This window comes from Pseudopodoces humilis, chromosome 18, assembly GCF_049639895.1.
Source record: "Pseudopodoces humilis isolate 2021_Gansu_Grassland_sample_001 chromosome 18, ASM4963989v1, whole genome shotgun sequence".
Lineage (NCBI taxonomy): Eukaryota > Metazoa > Chordata > Aves > Passeriformes > Paridae > Pseudopodoces > Pseudopodoces humilis.
The window spans coordinates 17,622,845-17,646,130 of record NC_142217.1 but is presented as its reverse complement, the minus strand read 5'-3'; the positions used below and the strand labels follow the sequence as shown (position 1 = coordinate 17,646,130).

Genomic DNA, 23,286 nt, shown 5'->3' with positions numbered 1-23,286 from the left:
CCCCAGCACACAGCTCTGCCTTTGGTTTCCCCACAGGAGCCCTGGGGCACACAGGGAAGCTCTCCCAAGCCCATCCAGGGCCTGGAGCAGGCAGGGCAGGAACACGGCAAGGCTGAAGCCAGCAGCCTGGAAAGATGCTCACTCAGGCAGGATGCCTAGTAATAAATTTATTGTATTTTATTACATATTCCCCTTTTTGCACTTAATTCCAATTCCTCATATTCAAACTCTTCTTTCTGAAAGAAAATGATTTTTAACATAAAAATATAAATTCTGCATATTAAAAGTGCATACACCTCGAATAATAAAACATACAAATAAATAATAAAAGGCATTGACACAGTCTCATGCAGTTGTCCTCAAATAATTTAAAATTTATGGTACAATGTTCAACCCCAAGTAGACAGCCTGCTTTCCAATTACTGTACAGGTCAAAAACATTAAAATACAGAGGAGAATATCAAAGGTGTGGGAAAGCCCCACGTCCCTGTACCAGGTACAGTGATGTGACATGCAGTTTGAGAACTGTAGATATTCCAGTGTAAAATCTGACATTGTGTCCAGAAGAGAAACTGCATTTGCAACAGGACTTAAAATTCAATTTTAACCAATGGTGAGGCACAGGTGGTGAGCAAATCAGTACAAATTCATACTTGGAAGGCCACAGGACAATAATGGAGCCACTTGTGGCCTGGATTCCCTTGTGTTACCCTACCCAAGGCAATGTAGCACCTCCAAAGGGGTTATTGCACTCACAAATACCACACGAGCCTGAGGCTGGCCCTGCAGGGCTGAGTGAGCCGGGACTGGTGGTTACACTTAGTTTTAATCTGTGTCTTTTAAAAAACACTATTTGCAGATAAATTGAGTGCTATCACCTTTTAAAAAATAGAGTCCCTAAGCCTTTAGATCTAACACAGACATTGTACAAGTCTTCAGGTGCTTTTCTTTTACAAAATAAAGCTCTTAATAGTAACTGCTTTACAATGCTTTTGTTGAGAAAACCATGTAGGACTTTCATCTCACCACAGATTAAAACTAAATTTCAGTTCCCTCCACAGGTATCATTAGATACTGCCAAATTCTTTTGGATTAGTAGGCAAATAACAAAGATTAAAAAAAAAAAAAACCAAACCAAACTAAAATTAAAAAACAAAACAACACACAAGAGTAAAATCATCTGGAATGTTGTTTCCAAAGCCTCTCCGTGCCAGCTGACCAAGGGGAGGGCACCCAAACTGCAGGGCTGGGGAGCAGGAGGAGTGCTGGGACCTGCAGCAAGCCCTGGCCGCGTGGCACTCACGGGGACCCTGCTGGCCCACAGGACACGGCTCAGAGCCCAGCACCACAGAGGGTTCTGGAGCACACCCAGGCAGCCCAGGGGCTCCCCAGAAAGGCAGGCAAAGCCCCAGGAGCAGTCTGGGCGGCAGGAGGCGGCTGGGAACCGCTCCCCTCACAGCAGCTCCGTGTGCCCAGCTGCCCTCCTCACGTGCAAGGACAGGCTACAAGCCTGAGCAGGCTGCCCTGCCAACAAAAGGAAAAACAACACAAAATACAAGTCAGTTTGTTCTCATTTCCCTGCTCCGATCCCTCTAACCATACATTACGCTCCAGCCTCGTCAGTAACGCAGAATCCTGCAAAGGAAAGAGTCAGAGATGTGCAAAGGAAGCAGGAACCCAGGGACATGCTCCTGTGTGCCAGCAGCAGCAGCAGCAGCTCGGAGCGGTGCCGCGGTGCCGCTGGCCTAGAGGCTTGCATAGTTAGTAGGGACATGCATCGGGGACAGCACGGCCATGCAAGCTGCCTCGCACCGGGGAAAAGGGCTGGGCATGCTCAACTTTCGGCTTCAGAAAGCAAAACCCCCGCAGCAGCGGCGGAGGAGGGCACTTGCAGTGGGAGAAGTGCAGTTAAGCTGCTAGCTTTCTATCCTAAGCATCTTGTTTTTATTAATCCATATTTGATAAGTCTGAAAGGGTTAACAATTTACACACCCAAAGTGAGACACAAGTTACAGAGAACCGCAGGCACCGAATTGTCTATCAAATGTGATTAATACAAATAAAAGGTGCCTCTTCAATACACGTCATTGAAAATGTGCTTATAACTTGACTACTACTAAACACTATCCAAAAGACACAGCCCAAAAAGGGTAAAAAAAAGTCTCTAGGTGACTCCTGTAGGAATTGAGCACTGGAATGAAGGCGCTGCTCTCCTGCGCCCAGAGACCCAAGCCCAGGAGCAAGTGGCAGACTAGGGACGTGGGGTGAAATACAAGTCACACGCTGGCACAGGCCACTCCAACCCCAGACAGATTGGAAACGCTGCCTGAACGGCTGCTTTGCCTCGGAGCTCACCTGCTGGGGCCTCCCCCTTCCCAGGCACTTCCCATCACCGTGAGCCAAACATTTGCTTCCGTGGCAGGAGGGTCCCAGACCCCGCCATCCCCAGACAGGCTGGGCAGGACAGACCTGGCAGCAGCTCCCATCGCACTCAGATGCCCATATGAGATTTCCTACCTACAGTGCCACCACCCAGGGAAGGTGGAGGTCCCTGGGCAGCAGCACCTCGGGGAGAGATGGCAGAGCCCACCTCCCCATCAGCCATAAGTGCTTCAGATGGCAAACAGGAACTTTAAGACATGCCCATGTACATGTAGCTGCTTCAGAACAGCCTCAAGCCACTGCTGCATGAAGGATCCATATGCAAAGCCACAGTGGTGTTGGTATCTAGGACTTGGCATATCCCTCTCTTGAGTGTTCCCTGGTACCATGCCACATCCTGGCAGCTGGACAACACAACACCATGGACAGGAGTTCCTGCCATGAAAGGGACAAGAGATAAGTCTGCTTTAAAGCCAGGAGAGAAGACTGATGATTTTTCCCCAAATCCCTTTAAGCAGGGCCTGTAATAACCTACATTCCATTGCAGAAACATTTATCCTACTGCACTGATGAAGTCATGACTGTAACAGCAACAAGGCTTTGATTAACACTCCCAGTGAACAGTGTTTCCCAGACGCACACCCTTCAACCCTCTCCTGTGCGAGGAAGCTCATTTACTACTGAAGATGTGTGACAGCAACAAGCAGAGCTGTGGAGTGACAGGAGTGGCTGTTCCCAGGGGCCCTGAGGCAGACACGGAGCAGGGACTGAGCTCCCCCTGCACACACACACCTGGACCTTTTGTCCCACGTGAACTCGGGTGCACCCTGGTCGGTCAAACCACTTTGCCTGAGGACACCCCATGCCAAACCCTCCTGAGCAGAAAACCCAGCAGAGGAGCAGCTCACAGGCGAGGGTATGTACTGTCAGTGCAGCCCCTCCTGCCTACTGACACTCCTCTGCAGAGCAAGGAGCCTGTGCACCACCAGAGGGACAAAGAAATCCAGTCTGGCAGCATGAAGAGAGCAGACAGTGCTGGAGCTGGCAGCAATTAGCATCAGGAATTATGGAGAACGTGCAGAAAGAGAGTGAGATTGGCACCTCATGGGATTGCAGAGGTTCAACTACTTTTATCAGCTGCTGGAATTCCAGGATGTCCCATCTCCCTTCTACCCAAATGAGAGCTCCAAGGACCATTTTCTTGCTCCAGATACAAACATTGAACTGGTGTTAAGCAAAAACATGGGTTTGAACATGGCTTCGTATTCCCTTCAGTCAGGCATGCAGCACAGGAGCAAAACCACCTCAAAACCCACACACCAGCTTCAAGTTTAAACTCCTTCAGTGAGTGATGACATGAAAAAAAAATGTCATTTGATAAAAATAACCTTTCACAAATGTCCATGGCAAAATGCACAGAAAGTAGTTCTGTCTATTAAAAGATCCCAAACCGAGTCAGCATAAGCCACCGGAATTACATTCTTGCTAGAAGAGTTGTTACAAGAGAAGAGCCAACACAGTGTAAGACCTTAATACAGATAAAACCTTAAACAAATACTTCAACATCAACATTTCAGGGAGTAATTTAAGTACTGCAATGTGAAGCAAGTCTTATCTGCTCTGCTGGATATAACAGAAAATAATCCAAGAATAATCCAAGTCATACATTTCAGAAGCAAGCAATGCAATCTTTGCAATAAATGAGACTGAAACAATGCCTGGGGGAAGGAATGCGTTGAGGGGACGGTCACGTTCGGTTGGAACAGCCAGGGCATCACACGTGCAGGCTGTGGGCACTGCTGGGGCACGTGGAGGGGACACAGCAGGACATCACCAGGACACTGCAAGGGTGGCCTCATCCCCACATACTGAGCCCAGCTCGATGGCACTCCCAGCTCAGCCCCACACACGCTCCCAGGAGCCAGAACCCACAACCCTTCCCTCCCAAGCTTGCTGCAGGCGTGTGGTGAGCAGAAAACTGATCCTAGAGCAGCAAGGTGCCCAGCAGACCTGGGGACAAGCAGCACCTCAGCAAGGGAGGTGGCACAGGCCAGTTTGTTCTGCTGGGACAGAGCACACACACCCCTGGCCCCAAGCTGTGCCATGGCACTGGGCAGGCACAGACCTTGCTCAGCAGAGAGCATGCCCAGCACATTCCCAGTTTGTCACAACCTACACGACAGGCTGTGGACATAAAGGATATGCAGCACATCAATAAAAACTCATGGAATTTAAAAAAAAATCCACCTTAAGAGGGACCTTACAGAACTTGAGGAATCTCCCCTATAAGAAGGGCATGTAAACAAAGACATCAGTAGATGTAGTGTTTTGACCCTGATGGAGGCTGTCGTCCAAACAAGAAGGGGAACCTTCCACTGAGGGACATGTGGCAGCCAGACCCATGGGGAGAGCACAGGCATGCCAGAGGGAAGAACATACAGCGCTCCAGAGAACAGGAAAACTGCTCTGGGCTTTGGGTACAGCCCCTCCAACCCACACAAAGGGGTCTGTCAAAGCATGCTCAGAGAGGGCAGGGTGACACTTGATCTAAACATCACCCCTAGAGATAATGGAGGTTTAATTACACCACTATGGTAAGGGTCTGAGCACACTAGGAAATGCTTCCCAGGAGTTTGAACAGGGGCATCCTGACAGCATCATGGCCATCCAGGTGTGTGGACATAACTCTCCCATGGCACTGCTTCCACAGGACAAGCTGGCCAGCAGCTGCTGCCCAGGGATTTCTTCTGTTGTTTAGCAGAGCATTTCAGAAGAAAGTAGTTAAACACAACAGGGTAGAGGTTGCCTTAGGTATGGGCAAAGCAAAACTCTTCATAGACACAGCAACAAAAACTGCAGGTCACATTTCAAACTTTCTGCTGCTGGAATGCAAAAATTGAATCTGTGACACAGACACGCACAGAGACACACAGGTACCTTTCTGTCCGTCACTAATGCTAGTCCCTCCTATACTGGCTGAGTATATACCTGAGAAACAACATTAGTGTTGAAATATTGCCCTTTAGAAAGCTTGAAAATGGGGGGGAGCAGGGAGAAAGAGTTGAGAGCAGAAAGAAGCGACAGTCTCTCCAGTTTCCTTCGCATCCTCCACAGCTCAGAACAAGGCCATACACCAGTGTGGACACAGCCCACCCAGAACAAGACCAAAGGAATATCAGTTCACAGCTCTACAAAGCACACCAGTGTCAGTACAACTGGGGGTCACGTCCCAACCCTCAAATCTGAAGAAAGCTGTTGCACTTTCGACAGAGACTCCTGTGCAAGTGCTATGGGACAGCTGCATTCATGTTCAACAATGACTCCAGCTAGGCTACTTGCACCAGTGCTGGCTGCCTGTGGCTATTTGGTTTGATGGCAGAATCAAAGGCGCTTTAACAACTTGCAGTTAACTTCTCCTCAAAACATACATTAGGCACATGAACAAAAAACAAGAGCTCAGAATAAATTAGCTTCTCAGCAGAAGAAAAGACACCTGGATTGCAGCATTTCACTGAGGTTCCAGAGAAGGCCGTACAGACACCTGCATGCTGGAAGGTAACTTTTTCAGCGGCTTGTCAGCAGACTGCTTGCCACTGGAAGGAGGAGACTGGACTCCGGGATCTAGCTGGGAAGACTTGGACTTGCGACTGGATAGCAGAGAATGTTTGTTAGATGTGGCATCTTTTGAGACAAGTTTTTCTTTTGTAGTAATGTTGGCATTGGTTTGAGATGCTGGTGGGACACCACCTTTCTCTGGTTTGTCCTCCAGCACATTTTTACTGCCTGACTTGGAACTGACACTCCCTGTCTTTTTTGAAAGCATTGTTGTCTTCCCCAGGTCTGCCGACCTCCGTGTCTCCTTCTGCCTTAAGGCTGATTTAAAGAAAGACAAACCCTTCTCTTCTGACTTGCTGTCCCTCTTCAGCCCAGAGCGCACCCCGACGTTTGGGGAGCGCAGGTTGGCCATGGAGGAGCTGCGCACGTGCTTGCTGTCCACTGCCCTGCTGTCACTCCTGGAGTGGCTGATCCGTGGGGAGCTCGTCCTGGAGCTGCTGGTAACGCTCGTTTTATCCGACCCCAGGCTGATCTTGGAGCCCTCCCTGCTGAGGCTGCGGTCGGAAGTCCGGCTCTTCCCAGAGGAAGAGCCCTTAGTCAATGAGCCTGATGGGGCTTTCTTGGCAGCTGTGGAGGATGGAGAAGAACCTGACTTCTGCTTCTGTTGAGCTGATGGGACCGATGCCTCCAGGGGTTTCGTGCTGTGGTCCTTCCTAGCCTGAGTGGGAGCAGGAGACCCGTGTCGCCCGCTGACCCTAGAAGAGTCTGTCTTACTTCTAGACCGGGAAGCTTTCTGAGAACTCTTCAGTGGAGGAGAAGAGTGAGAGACTTTGGTCTCTTGGGTAGCTAAGACTGTCCTTCCCTTCCTCAAACTTTTGTCTGGCTCAGAAGCTCCTTTGGAGCTGTGACCCTTCTTAGGGGTGTCATGTGCCTTCTCTGCAGCCAGCCCCGTCCCAGCTGGGGCTTTCACCTCCTTCACTGGGGAGCTGTCCACAGAATCACTCTGGTCAACAAAGGCGATTTGATTGTTGTTATCAAAAGGGTCCAGAGCAGGGTGATTCCTGTCTGGCTGCACAGAGCTTTTACCATACCCATCTGAAAGGTCTGAGCTGGATGTCCTTACAACGGACTCTTCCCTGAACGCCCCTTCCATGACAGCCAAAGGAGCTCTGCGAGCCGTCCTGTGCTCTCGCCGACTGCTGTCGCAGGGCTCCAAGTAGCTGCTAGAGAGATTCCTCAGGCTGCCAAAGCACGAGGTGGAGACTTTATCATCAGCAGCTTCCCCAATCTTCTCGAGAGTGGAAGCAGAGGTATGTACTGGGGAATCTCCAGAGAAGCGTGATGGGGAGTTGGAGCGGAACTGCAGTTTTGCGGAGAGTGACCACGAGGGCCTGACACCATTTTCACTCACTGCCAGTGGGCTGGTGACAGAGGATCTGGAGGACAAGCTCTGACGCTGGACACTTCTTACAAATGGTCGAGTTGAAAATCCTCCTGCAGAGAAAGCAAGTGACAGTCTCAGTGGGAAAGGCAAGGCTGCAGCTGGTTTACCCCACCCATCCACATCTCCCCACGAGAGCCAAGCAGCCCACCCACCCCACACCACGTGTCTCTCCATGCAGGCTGCAGGCACAGCTTCTTGCACAAAAACTGAATGAGGAAACCAACAAGTGTTGTTTGCCAGGGGTCACCCAGGAGTAACTCTCTGAAGCCTCTAACTGATAACCCAGATTCTTCTCTCATCCCTGAGCAGCAGGAGATCAAACACAAGGTTTGCACCATGAAAGTCCTTGAAACTGGTAAAATCACTAGGATTGTGAATCTGTATTAAAGAATATTTCCCAGAGTATTCTGTGAAAGACAAAGTAGGATTTCTACCTCTAGATCAAGTGGTGTAACTGTATTTAGAAAAACAAAATGTAACTATTTTAGAATAGTGTGACTTCCATGACCAGACCTAACAGCTGTCACTGCTGCAGAGACACCTCCACACCAGCTTCCAAATGCTCTGACTGGCCCATGAAGTTCCACATTCTCAGAAGTTACAAGGCAATGCGTGGAGGAACCAGGCAAAGCCAGGAACTGAACAGTAACTTGTGTACATGAGTGAATTTGCACCTCCCTCCCTCCCTCCCTGGGACCATCCTGCAGCACAGTAGCAGGCAATTAGTGCCTATGCTGAATCTGTCAGCACCGTGTCAGCAACCCTAAATAGGTGATGCAGTGAGACCCAGAAGAGAACACAAGCACAAGAAACTCCTGACTGAGAGGTTTTGTTGATGGCATTTGCTGTCTTTGAAAGGCTCCTTAAGGTTCCTGCCCTGTTCTCCTCCAACCTTTCCCATGAGACAGAAGCCCACCTGTGCTCCTACCGAGCCAGCTCTTGCCTCTCACAGCTGCTCCGTACCCGTCCCTTGCAAGCACGGATTTTGCAGCTGTTTTTCAAAAAGGATCTCACAACAGAAGGACAAGGCCCCGCGTGCCCCCCAGCAATGTACACACCGTCATCTTCACTGCGTTCCCCAGCGAGCTCCACGGACTCGGAGAGCGAGGCGAGCGAGGTGCGGCGCGAGGAGGCGGCGGAGGCGACGCTGGGCTGCTTGCTGCCCGGGAGCCGGCTGACCCAGTGCTCGCACAGCGACGAGCTCGTGGAGCCTGCGGGGAGCACACGCGTCAGCAGCGCACACAGAACCCGGCCAGGGAGCCAGGTGCCACTGCTCTGCTCTGCTCTGGCACACACCTGAGCCCAGAGCTGGCCCTCACCGCCCCAGCACCCACACACTGCCGAGGGAACGGGGCTTCACTCTCATGGAGCGTTCATGGTCAGAACAAGAGCACAGAACTGCACTTGTCTCAGTGTGCTGTGAATACCAGAGTGCAGGCAGTGGCAGCATTTCAGCTGCCACACCAATATCACAAAAATCTCTTTTTTCCCAGGGGCAGGTCACCAAGCCTGCACCTGCCCACAGCTCACCCTGGATTCCACCAACACATGCACTACTGGTGCCTCCTCGGGACCGAGAGTGCTGCCACAGGGAAGGAGCAAGTCAGGATTTGATGTTCTGCACAAGGGCAGCTCCGAGCAGTCACATCTGGGGCACAGGGGCTTCCCCTTCTCCACAGCCTCCCTGCCAAAACTGCCTTAGCAGAAGAGCTGGAAAGTTCCCACAGCCTCTGACACAAAGCCACAGACTCAGACAAGCCTCGCTGAGTTCTGGGACACAAGAGTGGGGGTTTAAGCAGAGCTGGGTAGAAAATTCTCCAGAAGGACAAGCTATCCATTAAAGACCACTTGGAGCCACGCCTGGGCAGTGCCAGCAGGGCTTACCTGCCACCGAGCTGTTGGCAGACCATGAGGGGATCGCTGTGCGTCGCTGGTAGAACAAGATGTAAGCTGTCTGCTTGCACACCTCACTTTCAGAAAGTTGCTGAACTTCACTGTCATCGAAGCAATACCACTGGCCATCAACAGAATTCTTGCAATATGCTAAGAAATAATACATATTTACAATACTGTAAGACTCCCTCACTCCCACTGCTCTCAGGTTTGCTGTATGATATTTAATATCACCTTATCTGCTGTGATGGACTTGGAGGACAATGTGAAGAACAGATTTATTCTTGCATCATCTTCCAGTCTGACTGGCAAGATGGAAGCCTGAGGCTGCCAGAACATACTAAACAGCTTACATTTCAGGACTTTCTTTGTCAAACATCAACAGAACAGAACATCATTTGGGGTGGCTCCATTCACTTCACCTTCTGTAAGCTGTGACACTGCTTCCATCAGTGACTGACTTTCTTACTCCATACAGCAATATAACCGGTTTCTTTGTGAAAGGCTCCACCACAGACAGCACAGCAGGACACTTGCCTGTATAGTGTCCCCCTTGCATGGTGCCATGGTGGTTGCAGACAGCATACAGGTCATAGATGTAGTCCTCAGGATCTCTGCCGAGGCCATAAGGTTTCCTCCAAGGTGACCAGTGCGATGGCAGGCTCCAGCTGCTCTGGCTGCGTTTCACAACGTGAGGAGTCATGTCCAAGCCACTCAAGGGAAATTTAACCATGTTCTGAAGTTTCATCCTTCGGTCTCCTTCCTGTGCAGAGAGAAGAGCATGAGCTGCAGAGGCCAAGGCCAACACACCTGCGAAAACCCCAGTGAGGAACACATAGGGAAAAATGTCTGCTTCTAAAGAGGGGAGTCTACTCACATCACTCAGCAGTCCTCCAGCAACACTACAGGCATCCTCACCTGTCTAAACCTTTTGAGATGTATGATGAGAACATCAGGTAAGGTCCAGAGGCTCAGTGTGATGCTACCCTGCTGCAGCTGCTTACAGTGTGGGCATCGCCATGCATCATCTGGGGCAAGCTACAAGGAATAGGCAGAAGCGGGTATTGGTTTTCAAATTCCAAGGCAGCTTGCACCACACCACTGTTCCTCTGCTGCCCCAAGCCCAAAGTGCAGACATTGACCCCTTTGCCTCATCTCCCTCCAGCATTTTTAAGCTCACTGGAAATGCAGGGTTCCCAATGATGCTTTTCAAAGTGACAAGCAGAGATGTGTGCTTCATTCAGGAGGCGCTTCCTGCTGCAAGGCAGAATTCAGCCAGTGCTGCTGTGCAGAGGATCTTTCTGCACCTTATAAATGCCAGTGCCTTGGGAGTGGAGTAGAAGGAAAAGGAAAAACCAAGGCAAAGAGCAGGCAGGCTTGGCAGCCTGAAAATTATTCTCACATGAAAACCAGCAGTAGAAAAAAAGTAGGAAAAGATCAGAACAGAAAAAAGAAAGGTGTACTTGGGATGTCCCCTCTAACACCTCACTGCCCTCTTCCTCTGCAATCCCAACAACATAGAGTTACACACTGAAGATTCTCCCTGTCCCCCAAGCCTCCCTCCACAGCCCAGTGCTCAGAGAAGTCAGCAGCCACAGAGATTTAAGATGTCAAACTCTTCCCCCACCTGTGAAAGAAACAACAAGAGAGGCTCCCAAATTACAGCTCAGTCCTGGGTCCAAAGACTAGCTCCAGACCAGCCCTTTGTACAGCAGATTAGAGACTGCCAAAGGACTTCAGATGGCCCCCATGTGCCAGGAAAGGCACGGTCAGAGCCCTCTCTAGCCTGCCTGTGGCACACCAGTCACTCCTGTCTCTTCAGCCTCACACAACGAGCAGAGCCAGAGCAGAGGAGCAGCCACGTTCCTGCAGAACTGAGCTGTGGTCACTGTGCTGCTGTTTGAGGGGGTCCCACTCAGTGGGGGCTGCCTGAGCCCACCCCAGCCCTGCTCAAGCTTGGGAACACACAATTGCTCCAGAACTCTCCCATGAAGCCACACTGTCCTAACCCTTTATAATATTTATAATGTTTCACAGAAGGGAATTGACAAAGAGAGGATTGAATTCTTGTATCAACATCTGGGCAGCAAAGAATCCAGAAGCAGGACCTCCCATAATCTTCTCACTGCAGAGGAGCTCCGTTAGCAGCACAGATAACCAGTCTTGTGTTACAGATCTGTCACAAGGAATCAATGTCTGCAGAAAAGAGCTGCTCTGGAGTGAGCAAGTTCCTGTGGCATGTGAACAAGCCAGAGTACACAGTCTGTATCTACCTGTTCCTCTTTGGTGTACAGTTGGAAACACTGAGATAAAGTGCAGATCTGAGGTTGATGATGAAGCTCTCTCTGCTGGCGGACGCTTTCAGAGTCTGGAATATATTCCTCTTCTGTATTCACAAACAAGCTGCATCAGGGAGACACCACATTTACCAGCACATCCCCTTGCTCCCCAGGCTGTCCCTGCAGACAGGGGCTGGGCACAGGTGGAGTTTGAGTGGTCTCATGTTTGCTGAAGGATGCACAGTTCACACAAGCAAGCTGCAAGCAGCAGTTGTGAGGTGAACACAGTTTCAAGTTTTTTACTTCATACTTACTAATCTTTAGTTTCTTTGTCCCACTCTACCACTAATTTCACATGAGCGGTTCCCCCCTGTCCACATGACTTCAATGCCCTGCAGAGAGGAGCAGATAAAAGTCAGACCATCTTTCCATCCAAAGTCTACATTATCTTCTACATGCATTTCTCTCCACAAGCCCTTCATCCTTCCTCCACTCCCACAACTCAAGTTGCAAAGGAGTAAAAGGAATTCACAGGGTAAAACACTTGGCAAAGCTGGTAAATGCCTTCACTCAAGTATGTGAGTTTTGTAAGGCAAAGTACACCTGTTACAGAACAGGCATTTACCAACATTTCAAAGGCACAAGAAAATAATTTAAAATAGCAGGAGTAATATTTCCATTCTGTTTTCCATTCCCAGGGAAGACAGACTCCAGATGGCACGACACACAACTGAGGTATTCTCACACAGCTTCCTGAGGATGCTCCCTCATCTCCCTGCTCCTCAGGCCTCTGCAGTCCATTCCACACATCCCCACCAGGACTGTTCATTTCTGCATGGCTGACACTGAGCTCCCAGCTAACACACCTCTCTGCACTCCTGGGAAGCACCCAGCAGCTGAGGGCCAGCTCACCTTTCCACTGTTGGGTGGCACAGGGGTCGCTCCTCCTGAGGTAGCAAGTACGTTATGCCCACAACACTGACCACTCGCAAGCTGAACGGGCAAACCTGCACCAGAGAGAACAGAGACCAGCTCAGGGGCTCCAGCCCAGCCTGCCCACATGCAAACTGCCCTCAGCACTGGCTGACAAAGACTTTACCCTAGAACACATTTGACACGAGAAAGCAAATGTACAAGGTCTCAAATATGCCTGTGCCAATGAGCTGACAGAGGGCTGAGCAATGGGACCTGTGCACCCAACAGCTCCTCTCTGGTGACCAGACAGGACATCTGTCTTACCTGCAAGCAGGCTGCAGGCCGCAGGAAATACTGCATCTTCTCCAGTATTTCCTTCTGCAGAATATCCCAAGCAATTGTTTTTTCCAAGTGCAACACAAAGGGCAGGCCAAACCTATGGGAATGAGAAGCATTTGAGGAACAATTAAAAGATTATCCTGTTCAGAAATTGGAACCCCAGACTACAAGTGAGAACTTCATGTGAAGTTTTGTGAAGCTTCAGAGACTGAGGCAGTTCTCAGGCTCCAGCTGATACAAATGCCTTTGCCATGGTTTTCTCACTTCTCTCCCTCCCCACATTTTCACTCCAATTTAAAATGCCCACCCATAGGAGGGTCTGGTCAAACATGCTGCTCTCAAACCAGACAAAGGTGGTACATCCTCCCAACTGGACTGCATTTGTTCCTTTACAGTAATACAATACTTGAAGTTCACCAAAGTTAGAAATCTTTTTCTGCATCCATTAATGCTTCTCCACCAACATGTTCTTTAGCAGCTGATGTGAGCTAGGGATGCAAGCTACTGCTCCTTCACCTGGAGCCTGGACTACAGGAGAGTAAAATCCAGATTAGGAAGCAGCCAGAAGAGTAACTCCGACCACACTGCTGCCAGTCACCTTTTGCTCTGCTGTCCAGTGCATGCTCTGTTACACACCAGCAAGACAATCTTGTCATTTGCTGCTAGTTTAGGACAGGACTGTTCCAGTTTTCCAGACTTCCCCGTTCCTTGAGAGTAAGCTATTGTTCGGGAGTGCTCAGTGCCACATTTCAAGTTATTCAGGTTATTGTTCACATGTATTCCTGAAAAAATCAGGAGAAAGGAAACATTTCATTATGTCATTTGCATTTAGTGCCCTGATGTCCCCCTCAAGAAGCCCTCCTTGGGCTACAGAGGAGCAGGTCACTATAGAATCAGGAGCATTTTCATCACTTGTACATAGCTTCAAAGAGCAACTACCTTTCACAGTGACTGTTTCTTTAGGGAAGGACATTGCATGCAAGTGCTCCCCATCTGATTTTTCACAGCAGGTTGTACAAGCACTCTCAGCTTTTACTGCCCACAGAAAAACTCAGGTGCCAGGAACCCAACTTGTTACTTTCAATAATAAAATTTGCCTTTGATTACACTCCATCTTCCCAGGACACCATGATTCCCTTTCACTGAGGGCACAAGGAGTTTGAGCTTGGAAAGTGTTTGTTCATTCCTGAGACTGTTTATTCATCACTAGCAATCTGATTTTAAATAACACAATTTCAGTGGCTTCATCTGGTCCCTAGCAGGTCTTTAAATTAAGCCTGACAAGAGATTTCAAATTAAGCCAGCCTGGCCTGCAGCACCAGCCCCGAGAAGAGGCAGAAAGGAGTGTACAACACTGCTTGATAACCTCCCAGCTGACAACACTATTAAATCTTCTGGAATGAGCCTGGACAAAGTCAGAGCTGAAATCAATACACCAGAACATCAACAGCTTGTGGGACTCATTCTTTTCCCACACAAACCTCTCTCACTAGTCACCTGAGGTCGGCACCAAGTGGAGTTATTGACTCACCTCTCTGACTAAGGATGCCCTCAGGCCTGAAGATCTCTGGGGTCTCAAAGGCAAAAATGCAGTCGCTCTCATGGATGGTGTCCAAGTCGTCGGTGTCGCAGAAGGAACGATGGAAGCCATCGTAGTACATCTCTGTCAGCACGATCTGCAGGCAGCAAGCCAGAACCCATCAAACCACCCGTGGGTTCACCTCAGTGACCCTGTGTCTCAGCTGGGATTTTCCTGCTAAGGGATGACACTCCTCAAGAGTGTCATCACTGCCATCAGCCAGGAGCAAGGAACAGGGAAAAGGACAACCATAAACAAGAAGCTGTGGTAAAAGCAACATATGGAGAGGTTTTGTTGGAATTCAACAGCTTTCTTGAAGCTCTTCCTACAGAGGAATTTGCTGTAGGTTCCCAGTGGTTGCCTCACTGCCAGCATGCACAGATCAGCATGGGGTCAGGCAGGTCTGCACACTCCACTGAGGGCTGTTCCAACATCACCAGGATTCAAACAGCCAATGCACAGGGAAAAGCACGATCCACATTTCCACCACTGTCCTGCTCCCCTGTTCAACCACGGGCAGCGCATTTCGATTCCAACAAATCCAACAAGGGACAAAAGCCTCCACTGTCCCTTCCACTGCAGGGAGGGCACACAGGTGAGCAGCCCAGGCCATTACCTGCTCCAGGGGTATCTTGGTTTCTGAGGAGACAGCCTCCCGCAGCCTGGCCACTGTTCCGGAGATGGGCACGGCCACCCCGATGCGCATGCAGTGCGAGCACTTGCCCTGGTACACCACGGTGACGTAGAGCGGCCTGTGGAGAGTGTGGGAGCACTGCTGGGCTGGGCTGAGCACCTCTGGACACTGCCTGGAGCAGCCTCAGCCCAACCTGGGCACATCCAGGCTGCCCACCAGGCACAGGGCCCTCCTGACTGCTCAGATGCACCTCACACTGGAGTTGTGCTCAGCTGCAGCCACACAGGGTGTTTGATTTACAGACTCCTTTCTTACTAATGCCCTAGGGTTACTTGCTTCCACAAGCAGAACATGTCAAAAAAGGCCCACAAAGTTAAAACCAAAATTCTCAATGAGAAAGCAATCAGTTTTCCAACAGGGATCCTGTAAGAAAGCTTGGGCCAGTCAGTATAAGACAGCACCTTGAAGTACTTGGAGAGCTGCTGCTGGGAACAGGCTGCCTCTGAGCCCTCAATCCTGCCTCCAACAGCAGCCAGCAGCACTACTGGGGAGAGAAGAGGGAGGGGAACCTTCCCTGGATAGCCCACTCAGGCTCCATGTGGTGGTGAAGCAGGGATTTCCAGAGCAAATGTGACAGAGCAATGTTTAATCTGCCCTATCATCACTCAGTTCCTTTGCTTCTGGAGCCTACACAAATCTTCTGGATGCAAACATCAGGTGAAGGAGTCTGTTTATACCACAGGTAGTTTTCCTGTGCATCTCTACCTTCACTTTGAACATTTTATCTGGATCTTTTTTCCTCCCCTGAAGCTTTTTCTCTTTATTTGCATCAGCTGTCATTCAAAAAAGCAAAACATTTTGCAGGGAAGATTTTTATTTATTTAAGAATTTTAACCTCAATTTTGGAAATTGGAGTCATCAGTGAGGCTGTTTTTAAAAAACAAAGTGTGTTTCATCCTTTTCCCTTTTTTAATTTTCAAATGATATAAATGAAGTGAAGTGAAAAGCAAAATATTTTGGTTATGTGAAGCAAAGACTTTTTCTCCCCAAATGAATTCTATAGGAAGGATAGACCTTTCTGAAAAAAGTAAAAGGCTCAATTTTTCATTTTACCTGCAAAGCAAAACATTAAATCCCCATACAGTCCTATCTATCTTTTAAATGACTTATCAGAATGTTGCTGATACTGTCTTTCTGCTGTAGCAAAAGGAGCAACATGACATGCAAGGGAGAGAGCCAACGTTAGGCTCAGGTTCCGTACCGAGTGTGGGGCAGAGGGATCGGCAGCGAGATGCAGAGGAAAGGGTCAAAGGTGTTGCTCTGCTTCTGGCAATGAGGGCACGTCAGGGAGGACCTGGGACAAACATGGATAACAGGGCACAGTTACATCTCACTTCACTGGGAATGTAGAAACCATCAAATCCCATATTCACCAACAGCAGATCCAACGGGAAACCCTGGAAGGGTTTTGCCTTCAGAGAGAGAAGACAGGACAGGGACAGAGACAGTCAGCATTGGGGTGCACACAGCTCTTACACAGGAAAAACTCCAGACAAGAGTCTATTCTCCTTCTCTAAAACTCCATTCTCATTCAGAATCGATCTGCACCTTACAATGGCTTTGTGTCTTACACCAGGCTTAAAGTTCCCCCTTTGCAGAGGAGAAGTTGGCAAATACTGGGGAGAAAGCCCAGCAATTATAATTCTTACAGCAGTCCAGGCACAAGCCATCAAGAAACACTGGTGATTCATCTGTTCTCTTCCAATAGCTCTGAAGTTAGAAAGCTCTCTTCCCAGAAAGCAGGGAACCTCAAGGGAAAGCCCTAAAGGGGCAGTGATACTTTCAGTTCAGGATTCCCAAGTGCCAGATAACAAGCACTCTGCACACACTGGGCATCCCTAAGTCCCAGGCACCTCCAGATCCTGCCATGGGCTCTTGCCTCCGAAAGTCAGGGTGAGCCCCATAGCACAAGGCTTTCCTGAGCCTTTGCTCATGAAGCACTGACTCACCTTCACGATGCACAGGAACAGGTGTAGTGGTACATACTGCAGATTTACACAGAATATACCAAATTTGAAGCAGTGACATTCTCTTTCCTCTAGAGCAAGGTCTTAGTTCAGCAGGAATTCAGCGGGAGTTCAGCTTTTAACATAGTGACACCAGTCCCAACTGTACTGGGAGCTAATGTCAGTTTAGAATTATACTGGAGTCACCCATACATTCAACAAATTTACAAAACACCATACCTGTACTGGGCTTGAAAGAGTTCCTGCACAAAAGTGCTACTGATGGGAAAGGCTGGGCCCTCAAGCAGCACATCATCCTCCAGTGGTGGCTAAAAGAGAGGAACAAAGCCTTGAGGCACACCCAGGTGTGGGGGCTGCACCAAGCAAGTGACTCCAGTACACCAGTTAAACTTTAGCTTCCTTAGCCAAAACTACCGGAAAAATGCCACAAACATTTTTAATTACCAGGCACACTCTGCTCCAAGGGGTGGGCATGCAGGAAGGCAAGGTGGGCATGCAGGAAGGCAAGGTGGGCAGGGCAGCTCAGGAAGGGCACGGGGGCTCACACCTGGTAACACCTCCTGGCTATTGCAGAGCCTCTCAAACACATCTGCCTCAGGGAGCACTTGTCAGGGATTAGTGAAACAGCTGGTTACACTCCCAGAGCAGAAACAAACATTACTTTAACCCAAGCTTTTGTTCCATCTGAACTACTGAAGTTAAGAAGCCAATGGGGAGAACTGCTTTAAAAGGAAAGCCTGTGTGCAAAGTTAGACACCCACATTGTCTCCCAGCAGAATCCCTTACCTTGAGGGAAGGCATGCCACCGGAATTCACCACATTGTTCAAATCCTCGTGGACTCTGTCGAGGAGCCACAGCAGGAACTCCTGGGCATCGTGCTGGGCATTCCCACGGTACTGCATCGCGTTCTTGGACACGATGTTCTGCAGAGAGAAGAGACACTGCAATAACAGCTAATGCAGACCCGAGGCCATGCCATCACACCTACCCCTGCCCTCATGAAATCTTCTGTTTGTTCAAGCTGGAGCAAAACAAGAGTTTAGTCTCCTAATGCCCACACACTCTGTCTTGCTCATTGCAGCTTTGGTGAGGTCACACATTTCTCAAAACCTTGATGCAGGTGTTCAGTGCTAATCTAGGTCTCCAATTCCAGGACTCAGCCAGGATCGGGACATCTAAACCACAGATGCTTCTTCAGCCTGATCATTGTCAAGCAGGTAGAGAAAAACTATTTCCCATCAGCATTCTGTCAAGCACAGGAGTAGTACAGGTCAACATGGATTTTTTTTCCACTGGGTAGCAAGAATCCCCTACACATAACTTGCTCATCCTAAACACTGTCTTCTACCACCATCCCAGCCAGGGAGGTGCAGCTTCCCCTGCACACAAGGAGCCACAGTATGGCAGAGCAGCCAATGCAGGAGCAGCAGCAGCCCATGCTGTGCTGCACAGACATGCCTGGCACACCTGCACAGAGAAACCCTGCTCACACGGGACTGACCCACTGAGCACATCCCAAGAGGGACAGGGGCGTGAGCAGAGCCCCGACAGCACCTGCAGGGCAGGAATGGCTGGGAAGGCTGCAAAGCCTGGGCCCAGCAGGCTGCACATGCACCTCATGCCAGAGCTCCTCCACTTCTCTAATCAGACTTCGCAACAGATTTGAGAAATGAGGTTGGGTTGCTCGCTTTATCCCTCTGAAAATGGGGTCACCGGGGAGGGGGGTGGTGATGAAAGAGTCAGGAAAGGACTGACAAACATATACTCTGTCTGCTCTATAATCTGTCCACCTGTCTCAAGGCTGCAAAATAATGGAAAACAGAAATAATCTGCTCTCATTACATATGTGCAGCCCTTCTGACAGCAGATTTACTGCCCTTGCTGTGCAGGGACCAGCACCCTCCCACATAAAATCTGTGCACACAGCTTGAACCATGGGAGCGGACCCCAGCCAACACTCTGTGCCACACTGGTGTGACCCCAGCACCTCTGCTTGGTGTCCAATGTAACCTCAGCTTGGGATGCTGCTGCTAATCTTTTTATGGGGGAGTGAAATTTGAAGCAGTCTATGGGTACTTGAAGATCAATGGAGACCAAAGAGCCTTCTCTACTCCTAGTTCTTGTTAAGCAAAGCAAGATCCACTAGCAGAAATAAAATGATAAAATATTCCATAAAATGTATCCAAAAAAGTCTCTTCAGGTACCAGCCTGATACTTCTCGCCTGCCTTCAGCAGAAAGGTGAGCTGAATGCACCCAGACAATGATGCAGGGAAGACTGTAAGGCATATATGTAGAGACTTGTTTTGCAAACATTAACTTTGTTCAAAGAAACCTACACTGAACATTAAATTCAGCCTTTAAATTACTGCATCAAGTTTCAAACTGAAAATCAATCACTAATACATGAAGCAGAGATTGTAGTCCAGTCTTTAGTGGTTACCTCACTATATCTCTCCAGAAGTGCTACATTCTCCTACAGTAACACACCTGAGTTTTAACAGCTGTACCCATCCTTCCCAGCCACTGTGGCCAGCTCAGTGCCAAGGGATGATGTCCCTTACTCCCCCCAACAGCACTGCAGGTCACAACAAAGCCAAGCTCATTCTTCTTAGTGAGCTGACCACAGAGGACCAAGGGACAGAAGAGCTGAGACACCAGCCATGTCCCCAGCAGTGAGCAGCCCCTCTGTGCCATGACACGAGCAGGTGTGATGGGAGCAGGCCTGCACTGACCCTCTCCCATCAGCCAGAGCCAGTGGCCTTATCTGGTGTCCTCTGTCCCAGCCAGCTCAGCCAACAGGCACTGTCACTGCACTTCAAGGGCCTGTCTAGACACAGCGGACGATAAAAGGCTCTTGACATTGCTGGGAGGAAGCAAATCCAGTATTTCAAGTGAAAAGTGGACATGGAGGGGTTCTGTACAGAAACATAAGGACTTTGGGAATCCAGGCTAGTACTTGTTACTGCCTCTTCCCCAGAGGCACATCACTCCAGTCAGCCCAGAGCCTCCCAGGCTCTTACTGATGTGTGTCCCTGGTGATGCAGTGGCCCACAGAGAGCAGCCAGTCTGTACCAATCCCAGCACAGTGAAGCCATGGATGCACAGCAGCCACGTGCCTTGCTCTGTATCTGTGTCACTGCTCGGCTCAGAAGCACCTCCATAATTGCTCTGGTTCTCTCAACACTCATGCAGCCTGAGTGGACTAAGGATAAAGAGCTGCCTGTGGAGACACACCATAAGATGTTGGAAGTGATTCAGGAAGCACTACAAAATATCAGATGCAACTTCCTCACAAGAGGCCCCGCTAGACAAACACTGCAGCACCGGCAGCATGTTCCTGGTGTCACTCACGCTTCCTGCCAGCGCTGCCACGAGTGAGGCCACAGCTGCTTAAACCCCAGAGGCTGCTGCTCCAGGGAATGCTGTGTGTTCTCCTCCCAGCCCATTCCCCGTTCCAGGGGGCTGCAGCAGCACCCCCAGCCCTGCAGCGTGTGGAAGGGAACAATGGACACACAATCAGAACAGTCAGTGCTGAGGAACATGATTAAATCTGAGACAGAGGTGCTGACTCAAATAAACAATTTAACAATTGAGACAAGTGCCAGGAACTCCTAAAGTGCAGCCCCCCAAGCCTGATGGGTCAGCACCACACACAGCCTGGCACACCTCCCTGGTGGGCTGAGGGCAGCATGGGGAGGTTCTCACAGCCCTTGGCAATAGACAGGGCTGAACAGCAGCTGGGGGTCCCCACAGCCCCGAGCGATGGATGGGAGACTGCAGCCTCTCAGCAGCCAGACTGGCAGCTCCTGAACAGCTCCAGGAACATTTGACAGGCAAAGTAGACAAACAAGCAGTAACCTCATCTCACAGAGCTCTGACCACCCAGCACCTCTCCATATTTACTTTCTAAGTCTGCCCTTCCAGCCCAGGAGAAGGTTTCTTTGCCCTTGCCAGAACCCTAAACTTTCACTCCTCTTTTGCTCATCACTTAAAACACCTCATTCTGCTTGCCCTGCACTAAAGCAACAGCAACTGTAACTGGATTCAGATACAGAGTTAAGAAGCAAAAGCTTTAAAAACACAAAACCACCACATTTACCAACCCCCAAGAGCTGTTAATCCTCTGCCCCTAATCTGGTTCTGTGTGTAGGGTTGGCACATCTGACCAGCTTGCATCCAGCACCACAGGGTATTAAGAATGACTCCAGAACAATTCTGGTGCAGCTGTTTGAGCTATGAGGCACCAGGAGTGGGCATGGACCCTGATGCAGCCTCCCAGCACCTTCCTTGTGAGCCTGGCAGGAGGTGGCTGGATCCTCCTTTCCACCAGATGTGCTTGCAGTGGTGCACAGACAGCCTGAATGAAGTGGCTTCATCCAAAAAGATAAGGGGGAAAATCAAAATTTCCTATCAATCCCACTTACGTACCCCTAATGCAAGCACCCTGCAACTGTATCAGTCCCTGCCTGTCCATAAAGCAGATTTACAGCAAAGACACGTTATCATTTTTACCAGCTACTGAAAGTTCAATAATAATTCATCTACTGCTCCAAAAAGATGCAATAAATAGATTGAAACAGAGCTGAACTACTGGCCTTTTCTTTGCTGCTATTATTGTTCCAGATCACAAAGACAACTAGAGGAAAAAATGCCAGTCTGCTATTTTCCAGTGTGGCCCTGCTAGGAAGTGAGTCTGGAAGGATTTTGCACGTGAACAGATAAAGTCAGCTCATTAGAGATCTGACCCAATGACACACATGCACAGGAGAGAAAGGCTATTCTTTATCTTCTGTTGAACAGTTATACTCAACCATGTTATTTCTTCTTTTTAAGCCCACAACCAGAGTTTTGCGTTTGAGCAGGTTCTACAGCAGACAAACGCGTACCTGAATTACTCTCTGCTCACACACAGACAGCACCTTCCCCTCTCTGGAGATGCTCTTTTCTGGGGAGAGTGGTTCAGGCCTTGGGGATGAGGAAGGGAGCTCCTCCATCCAGGGGCAGAAGAGATTGCTGTGGACTTGGCCTTGGACAAGCACCAGACAGGGACAAGGGAGCTTTGATGACAGGAGGTCTGTCACAGCAGCCAGGACAGGACAAAACACTCCTCCCTTGCCCTGTGGGCATTCAGAGGCACCAGGGCTCTAGAGGCAGCACCCCATGGGACATGGCAGCTCCCATGGGCAGCCACAGTCCTGCTCTGTGCAATGCAGAAGGGAATAAGCACAGCCCTTACGAGAATACTTGAGGAAGCAAAGCCAAGAGGAGCACTACAGGGAGCAGCACAGCAGCACCGGAGGGATTCTGCAGCACATTCAAGCCCAGACAAGAAGCATCACCACACCAGCCCCTGCCTAACACCTCTCATGCCAGCAGCCACTCTCACTCCTCCAGGCTGAAGCCTATTAATCCTCATTAAGCACCCTCCCTCATCGCATAAGGAGAGAGTGGAGTTTGTCCCGATGATGCTGTCCAGGGCTGCTGGGTGTGCACAGACACAGCAGTGGGTTTAGGTGCTGCATTCCCCAGTGGCACGCTCCTCTCCACCCTTCCCAGGACGACAGCTCTTGCTGCCAGAGGGCACCGCCAGGACTCGGTGCTGGCTGCAGGAGAATTCACCCTTTGGAGAGCAGAAATCCCATACTGTTCAGCAAGAACTTGTTTTCCTGCTACACTAGTAGAGCAACTGGTGGGATTCAAAGGAATAAGGGATGGAGGAGCAGGAGAATGGCACAGATGTGAAGCAGTTCAGTAAAGGACTATCAGTAAATGCTGGCACAGAGGACAGATGTGAAGGCTGGGCTCGGCAGCCCAAGGAGCTCCAGCTGCACACCTGCGCCTCTCCTGCTCTCTCCAGGCTTTGCTCCAGGTCCCAAGTTGGACACAGAAACTGAGACAGGGGAATCCCATCATTATTGCTCTGAGAAGCCTCCTCTTGTACTTTAGAACAATCATTCACTTCAGTGACACAACCACATGCAAACAAGTTCATTAAGCAGTGCTTTGCACAAATGGCAGGAAGAAAGGGTTCACTCCAATCAAGTGTGGCCATGCACAAAGCACAGAGCAACACAGATCCAATTAAGCTGCCTGGGAACACGCATCCCCCTCACTGCTTCCACGGGCTGCCAGGCACGACACGGTTCTCATACTTTCACCATGTGTCATTTTGCACAAGCAGCATGGAAATAAGAACCTGGAAGCTCAGAAGACAGAAAACACATTTTGGCAGTGATG

At 49.7% G+C, this 23,286-nt stretch overlaps 1 protein-coding gene across 6 annotated transcripts in view; it reads right to left on the bottom strand.

Moving 5' to 3' along the window:
• USP31 (ubiquitin specific peptidase 31) overlaps nt 1-23,286 on the bottom strand; it is a 44,979-nt gene that overhangs the window by 16,472 nt on the left and 5,221 nt on the right. For 4 of the 6 annotated variants that reach the window (XR_001331474.2, XR_015774093.1, XR_015774092.1 and 1 more), the window contains exons 2-16: nt 17,834-17,971; nt 17,267-17,355; nt 16,282-16,374; nt 15,003-15,138; nt 14,339-14,483; nt 13,406-13,589; nt 12,793-12,904; nt 12,466-12,560; nt 11,868-11,945; nt 11,548-11,677; nt 10,193-10,312; nt 9,812-10,037; nt 9,266-9,424; nt 8,440-8,592; nt 5,876-7,431 (exon numbers count right to left, since the gene is read on the bottom strand). Coding sequence is in view for 2 of the 6 variants with exons in the window: in XM_014252594.2 (XP_014108069.2) it covers nt 5,891-7,431; nt 8,440-8,592; nt 9,266-9,424; nt 9,812-10,037; nt 10,193-10,312; nt 11,548-11,677; nt 11,868-11,945; nt 12,466-12,560; nt 12,793-12,904; nt 13,406-13,589; nt 14,339-14,483; nt 15,003-15,138; nt 16,282-16,374; nt 17,267-17,355; nt 17,834-17,971 (3,399 nt within the window). In the remaining 4 variants the exon portion in view is untranslated. Of the gene's footprint in view, nt 1-154; nt 7,432-8,439; nt 8,593-9,265; nt 9,425-9,811; nt 10,038-10,192; nt 10,313-11,547; nt 11,678-11,867; nt 11,946-12,465; nt 12,561-12,792; nt 12,905-13,405; nt 13,590-14,338; nt 14,484-15,002; nt 15,139-16,281; nt 16,375-17,266; nt 17,356-17,833; nt 17,972-23,286 lie in introns of those variants that run through there. The other 2 variants (XR_001331473.2, XM_005523111.3) reach the window with 2 other exon arrangements.